Raw genomic sequence first — 6,901 nt, forward strand, 5'->3', positions numbered from 1 at the left:
TAAAATATTTTATTATTATTATTATTAGTGATAAAATAATACTCGTATCACGTTACTTTGGTTCATGTCCATCCAGTGCCAGTTTTAGGTTGGATTGTTCTAGTTATACATATTCCACTAGTGACAGTCTTTGACTACATACCATTCATAGTTTTATTATTTTCTCAACTATATTATATTACATTACAGACCATATGATATAATTTTATTCCCAAAACTCTTCTAGTAGCCAGAAGAGATAGAAGTAAAAGAAATATACATGGTTCAAGAATAATGATATATAGATATATATTTAAATGTTCAAATGAATTGACGTTGGAGGGAGAGTATAGAGAGCATATGCAAATGGAAAGGAGAGGGCAAAAAATGAATTTGATTGAAACAAACGAATGCAGAAGCCTCTGTTTATAGGAAGATGGGGTATAACGGTCATATTGAGGGTAGTTTCGGAATTAACAAAAAAAATATCACTAATGCGCATCACAAAATGGATTGGAAGTGGCCGGAGGTAAAATACAAGGGGGCAAGTTGCTCACTTCTGAAACTATAAGAACTTTTATACCACAAAAGAATATTGTACTCACTTGATAAAACTTCATGGGCTATTTTTTACACTTCTGCCAAATATATATAATTTAAGTATCGCTAAAGAGTATGTTACCTAGTGTTATCTCCCCTTTAAAGTTAAAGATAAAGTTTTGATGGATACAAAAATAATAATAATACAATTCTTTCAGGTGTGTATAGATGCATACATAATCTAACATATATATCTTTACATTCTGCCATACAATAATTTGTAAATTTGACGTCATAAACATCGTGGCATATCTTGGAAAAATCAAGAATTTTATTTATTTTTTATTCCATACCTGTATACAAGCCATTACATCTCAAGATTAAGCAACTTTCGCCTCCAGAAACTTTGCAATCATGTATGCATGATATTATTATTACATGCCATACTCTTCTACTTCTCTAGACTCGAATTTCTCTCCGGCTGACAAAATCCAAGCATGAACCGAACATTATACCAATCTGATCTTCAGAAAATCAGAATGATACATTAACAGCTTTAACAGAATATGCACACGAGGCAAAATGCAGGAACCAAACACAGTTTTGATACACTCCCAAAAGCAGACCACACAGTATTTGCACACAGTTGCAGGCATGTCTTTTATTAAGCTTTCCACGAGGACAAGGGCGGAGTGTGAGTTTTCCCAAGTAGTCATCGACGGCCCATATCTCTCGCCCTTAACTGCATCAGCTGAAGCAATGGCTGCGAGTTCTGCCATTTCTTCGGGTGTTAGTTTTACCGACAATGCCCCGATGTTCTGCTTGAGGTTCTCAATCTTGGTAGTACCCGGTATCGGACAAACGTCGTTTCCTTGGTGATGGACCCAGGCCAATGCTAGCTGGGATGTGGTGCATTGCTTCCTTGCTGCCATTTCACTAACCCGCTCAAATAGATTTTTGTTATGTTCAAGATTCTCACCTTGGAACCTCGGGTTATACTACAAAACAGAGATGTCAGCATCAAAACTGCATACTCACATACACAAAAAGAACCAAGCACATAACATTAATTAACACAGTAATTTGTTTCCTAGTCATGTTCTGTCTTTCCAACAGATCAAGCAAAAACATTTACACAACAAAAATTTAATGAAAAACGTTATTTATTAGATGGATCAGCATATTCAATGGAAAGGAATTAAAATTAGATTGCCTTCTTCATTTTGTTGAACATTGACAGAAACTTCTTCTTGTCAAAATGCAAAAGAAGGTTGAGTAGTCTGAAACCAATAATTAACATCAAATTCTTCTAATAGCAAATACAACCCGAGGGAAAACCAATATCAGGTGATCTACACAACATTGAGTTTCAGATAGATGAAACGAGAAAAAAGAGTAAAAGGTGCACGACTGTAACCTTGGGCTCTAATCTAGACCTAGAGAGGGGTGATTAGGTCTTGATAGCTAAATTAACTAATTTTAGCAAATTTTTGAATTTTTGTTGATTTAACAACCATTCAAAAATTTAAGTACCAAACAAATTAACAGTCTCCTCACTCCATCATGCATTCAATCACATAAACAATTAATATGTAAATAAATGTAACTTTTCCTGGGATGCCTTCCCCGTTTGAACGCCTTTTATACAATCTTACTTATCAAAAAAATATGTGAATAAATGCAGTAAAGTTAGAAACACAATGGAGAGATTTACACTAGGTTAAACAGCTCTCAATTCTTGGAACTCCTAGTTACCTCTTGACACAAACTGATCTACCAAAATATCCACTTGAATCTCCAAGCACACAGTCGGCTCTATCAACAACAGATCTGCTCCTCACAGGATCTGCTTCTTAAGCACTTTGATCTCTAGTTCAGTCATCCAATCAGTCATTCTGAAGGGTTGCTCCTTGCTTGGTGTCGAATCAAATACATGTGCGACAACTATAGATGATCAACACTGCATATGCATACCCGCCAATTTAGATGAATGATGATTATGAAATAACCTAAAAACTCCAGCGAAGAATTACTAGAATGACCTCTGTATGCTTCTAAGTATGCTCAGAGACAATATATGAAGCATATCTAAGTTTTCTGAAAACCGAATAGCCTATATAGATACTGACGTGGGTAGGAACTATGCAGGAGAGACGTAGGTGACAGAAAAAAGATCATCAGCAGAATGAAGGCCAGAGTAATGCTCAATTCAGATAATGAATCCAGCCAAGTTGATCTTGCTTTGTATATTTATATGTACCTGTAACCTGCTTATTAAATTTGTATAAAATTTATGAGCATGTTCTAGTAGATTTGAACGGATTGATTTGAAAAAACTTGAGATTATATTAATATAAAGGTCTATAACTTGATATGGTTAATTAATCAAATAAGACTATGAATAATCTGAATAACTAAAAGATTGATTGTAAAGAGAACTATTTATCATGTGTTAACCGGTGAACTGTTCATACCTCCCTAGATTGGGAAGACCCAACAAGACATATACATACATATATATAAATGTATGTGTATTTTGTATAATTGGACATACATGCAAACCTAAATGTATTTGAGGATGACTCAAATAAACACCGACTTAGGAAAATAGCTTGATTTTTTAAACAAAAGAGAATATGTTGTAAACGGCAGAAAAAGTCTTTCATTAGTTTTGGAGATATTTTGCAACACAAGGGACTTTCTGTGACAGATATTCGAGCAACTTTTAGCAGTGACATTATGATATTTAGTGGTTACTATTTTGCACTTTTACAATGATTTGTTTGTTCTTGGCGTCATTCATGTTTCCAAACTTGTGGGGAGAACATTGAAAAAAGGCCTTCATTTGACGTTTCAACAAACAATTAGTGACAACTTCAGTGTGTCCTTTTGTCACTAATAAAATATCTAATGCCCAGTGCTTGACATTTGGTGGTGACTCTTCTCCCCGCTAAAAGTTCAGTTTCTTGTAGTTTTAATGATGTGACAATAATTATCTAAGAAGCAAGCAGCACAATGAAGTCCTAGTATTTTTAACTAATAGGACCCAAAAGAACCTAGTCAATGTGTGAAAATTCTGTAGAAGTTGTGCAAACCTGCAAGTTTTAGGCATAAATTTGCTAAACTAAGTCCTATTACTTAACAAAGAGTGTACCCTGTAATTCAGAATTTGGCTCCACGGGATAATGGTTTCAAACTTCATTGCGCTTGTAACTAATGCTTACACGGGATAATTCAGAATTTGGCTCCACGGGATAATTCAGAATTTGTAATTCATGTTTTCAAACTTGTAAATAATGCTTGCTGAAAATTGTTATGTGTGACGAAGTGTTCATTAAAAACTGCTAGAAGGGAAAATTTTAAAGTTGATTATATGACATCTAGATCTCATGCTGCTCATCATAGCATTGATGCCTTTTATGAGCATGAAGCATTGATTGTCATGTATAAGAAATAATGAAAAAAGAATTTTGCTTATCCTCATCAAATCCATTCTCAATTCTGAACAAAGCTTGAGTATGTTGCTAAAATGGGCTTCCTTTATGCATTTATAGACATGAACAACCACAATGTTAAAAGGTTAGTGGAGGAACTACTGATTTTATACAAGATAACAACTACAGGAAGGACTCTGGCCAAGTAGTTTCTGGGATGTCAACTACCAATTGAATATCATCAGGTGGTGGATTAGGAAAACATTCTAAGCTTCGTAATGTCGATTAATCAGTAAACCACAACATCATGATGACATTAATTCAGGACATGGTTCTTGATATTTACAAAAAAGATGATCACGACATCAGAAAATTTATGCCTTGTTTAGAAGTGAATATATTTCTTTAAAATGTATTGAAAGAACTATATTTGATGGACCTATTGAGCTTTGTAATAAATTGTGAAACCCAAAATGCATGTGTTATACATAGACAAACCTTTCGGAAGTCACCGTTCGATAAGTTCTCCACCAACTTTGGACCAGATGAAAAGAATCCCCGTCCTAGAGGACTGTATGCAACAATCCCAATGCCAAGTTCCCTGAATAATCATAAGAGGAATAAACTTAGGACTTGAAACACTTATCACTCCCTAAGGCCTAAACAGATAAATTAGAACAAAAGATGTCTCGCCTGCAAGTAGGAATTATTTCTTCCTCTACATCTCTTGCCCACAGAGACCACTCCAGCTGCACAGCTGTTATCGGATGAACAGCATGCGCCCTTCTGATCATTGAAGCTGAGGCCTCGGATAGACCTATATATTTTATTTTACCCTCTTCAACTAGTTTCTTGAGTTCTCCCATCTTGCAAAAAGACATTTCAAAAAGGATTAAGAAAAGGTGAATTAGAAGCTTGTTCAGAAAAAAAAAAAAAAAAAGAAAAAAAAAAAAGAGGCAACTTTTAAAACTAGGTAATGCCTTCTGCTTATAATTAAAGAAAATGATTGAATGTGTTAATGTGATAATATTTTTGGATAAGTAATGTGTTCATGATAAATGATCTCTACCCAATGCTAATTTTTCTTTTCCAGGGGTCAGAACAATGTGACCTACCATAAAAAAGTGGACCATGGTGGTTATTACAAAATATGGAAAATTTTCTCTTACACAGTCGGAACAATTCTGATCATAATGATTTTAATTCCAAGGTGAATCCAAGTGTAGACATGATTACATATAGTTGGAGTTGGTGACCTAGAAAATGTAATTTTTTTTTAGTCATGAGGCAAAATGCCTCTCTTTTTATATCTAATAATATAGGACAGCACAATAACAATCAGAATATGAGGAGGTATATGGAAGCAAATCCTACGAGTGGGTACTGAGATATGTTACAAAATCAAAAGAACAAATCTATTATGAGGGTGCTCTCACTGTTCTTTTGATAAGTTACAAAATCAAAAGAACAATCTACTAATTCCAAGGTAAATAATTGCTTACATAGTTTAAAAAAAAAAAAAAAAAAAGACCAGATGAATCCTAATGTACATTGAAATGAAACAAACACAACATGACCAATATTTATCATTTCTATGATATACACACACACACACACACACACACACACACACATACACATACATATATATACATACATACATATATTTACAGAGAGGGAGGAAGAGGCAAAAGGGGGCTAACCGTGACTTCGATAGGGATTCGAGTGTCGATGCGATGCTGGTAATAGAGATCGATGCAATCGATGTCGAGCCTCTTCAAACTGGCTTCACAAGCAGCTCTCACATAGGCCGGATCGCCATTGATTAAGGTATTCCCATCCACAAATCTGATGCCGAACTTGGTGGCCAATTCCACTTTCTCTCTCATCCCTCCCTTCAATGCCTGCGCCAATCAAACATCAAATTGTTCACATTGGTGATTTGATTTGCATATTCTCGCACTGGAAAAAATGGTGTATTCAAGCAAATTAGAAAAGGTATCGTACCTTGCCGATGAGAATTTCGTTGGTGTGAGGGCCGTAGAGGTCTGAGGTGTCGAGGTGGGTGACGCCGGCGTTAACGGCGTGGTGGATGAGGGCGATCATGTCCTGGTCGGGCTTCGGAGGACCGTAGGCGGCGGACATGCCCATACAGCCCAGTCCCTGAGCTGATACCTCTAGACCTTGTGTACCCAGCTTAATTCTTCTCACTGTAGCCATCTCTCTCTGTTGTTGCTTTCTGTGTTCTGTGTGTGCGTGTGTAGGGGCTAGAGAGAGAAAGAGAAGTGTATTTATAGAGAGAGAAAGCAGGGATGAGTTGCCAACTTGCTCCACTGTAGGGAGCTAGCTGGTACTGGTAGCTTACCGTTGTGCTGACGTAAGCACTTTCGTTACAAAACAATACAGTTAAAAATAAGGGGGAAAAAATGTTATCAAGTTGTCCCCAAATGAGTATAAAATGACAAAACTACCTTTATAATTTAGTTATTAAATTTCAAATTTATAATATTATTGTAAGATTACAAAAATACCCCTCACCTCTTTCTAAAACTCTCACCACACCCATTGCTTGGGTGTATCAGTGCTGAAGCTTGGGATACTTGGGATCCGGATTTTGGTGGGTTTTCTGGCGGGTCGAGTCGCCAAAGCTTGCAGAAGAGCAGCCCACTAAACGCCTTGAACGATCCCAAAATTCACAATGTGAATCTTCATTGCTCTCTTAGTGGCTTCAAGGATTACTTGGTTCGCCGTCACCACCACCGCTTGCTGCAACCAACTCTTGGACAACGATGACCCTTCGTCGCCATCGCCGCTTGCTTCCACCAACTTCAGCCTCAATTCCCTTGCACCACCGTTGCTGTTGCCTAGGGATGACAATTTACCATAACTCGGTGGGGAACCGCCCCATACTCACCCCATTTAAAGCGAGTTTGGAGGACCGTTTATTT

At 36.6% G+C, this 6,901-nt stretch overlaps 1 protein-coding gene across 2 annotated transcripts; it reads right to left on the minus strand.

Annotated features, from left to right (window-relative positions):
• Positions 1 to 828: 828 nt before the first annotated feature.
• On the minus strand, positions 829 to 6,348 carry LOC132297854 (auxin-induced protein PCNT115-like). 2 transcript variants are annotated; one of them, XR_009479437.1, is made up of 6 exons: positions 5,961 to 6,348; positions 5,657 to 5,857; positions 4,647 to 4,819; positions 4,452 to 4,554; positions 2,275 to 2,479; positions 1,380 to 1,517 (listed from the first exon to the last, which is right to left on the minus strand). XR_009479437.1 is itself a non-coding variant. In XM_059794941.1 (5 exons), exons 1-5 carry the CDS (start codon positions 6,171 to 6,173, stop codon positions 1,029 to 1,031), a joined length of 1,179 nt encoding a protein of 392 aa, XP_059650924.1. In that variant the 5' UTR covers positions 6,174 to 6,344; the 3' UTR covers positions 829 to 1,028. The 2 variants fall into 2 exon arrangements, 1 of the variants encoding a protein (XP_059650924.1); XM_059794941.1 differs by lacking the exon at positions 2,275 to 2,479 and having other exon boundaries at positions 829 to 1,517; positions 5,961 to 6,344.
• Positions 6,349 to 6,901: the final 553 nt, after the last annotated feature.

Source organism: Cornus florida, unplaced genomic scaffold (genome assembly GCF_030987335.1).
Source record: "Cornus florida cultivar Cherokee Brave unplaced genomic scaffold, ASM3098733v1 CherokeeBrave_3.0.0_Hap2_Chr01, whole genome shotgun sequence".
Taxonomy (NCBI): Eukaryota; Viridiplantae; Streptophyta; class Magnoliopsida; order Cornales; family Cornaceae; genus Cornus; species Cornus florida.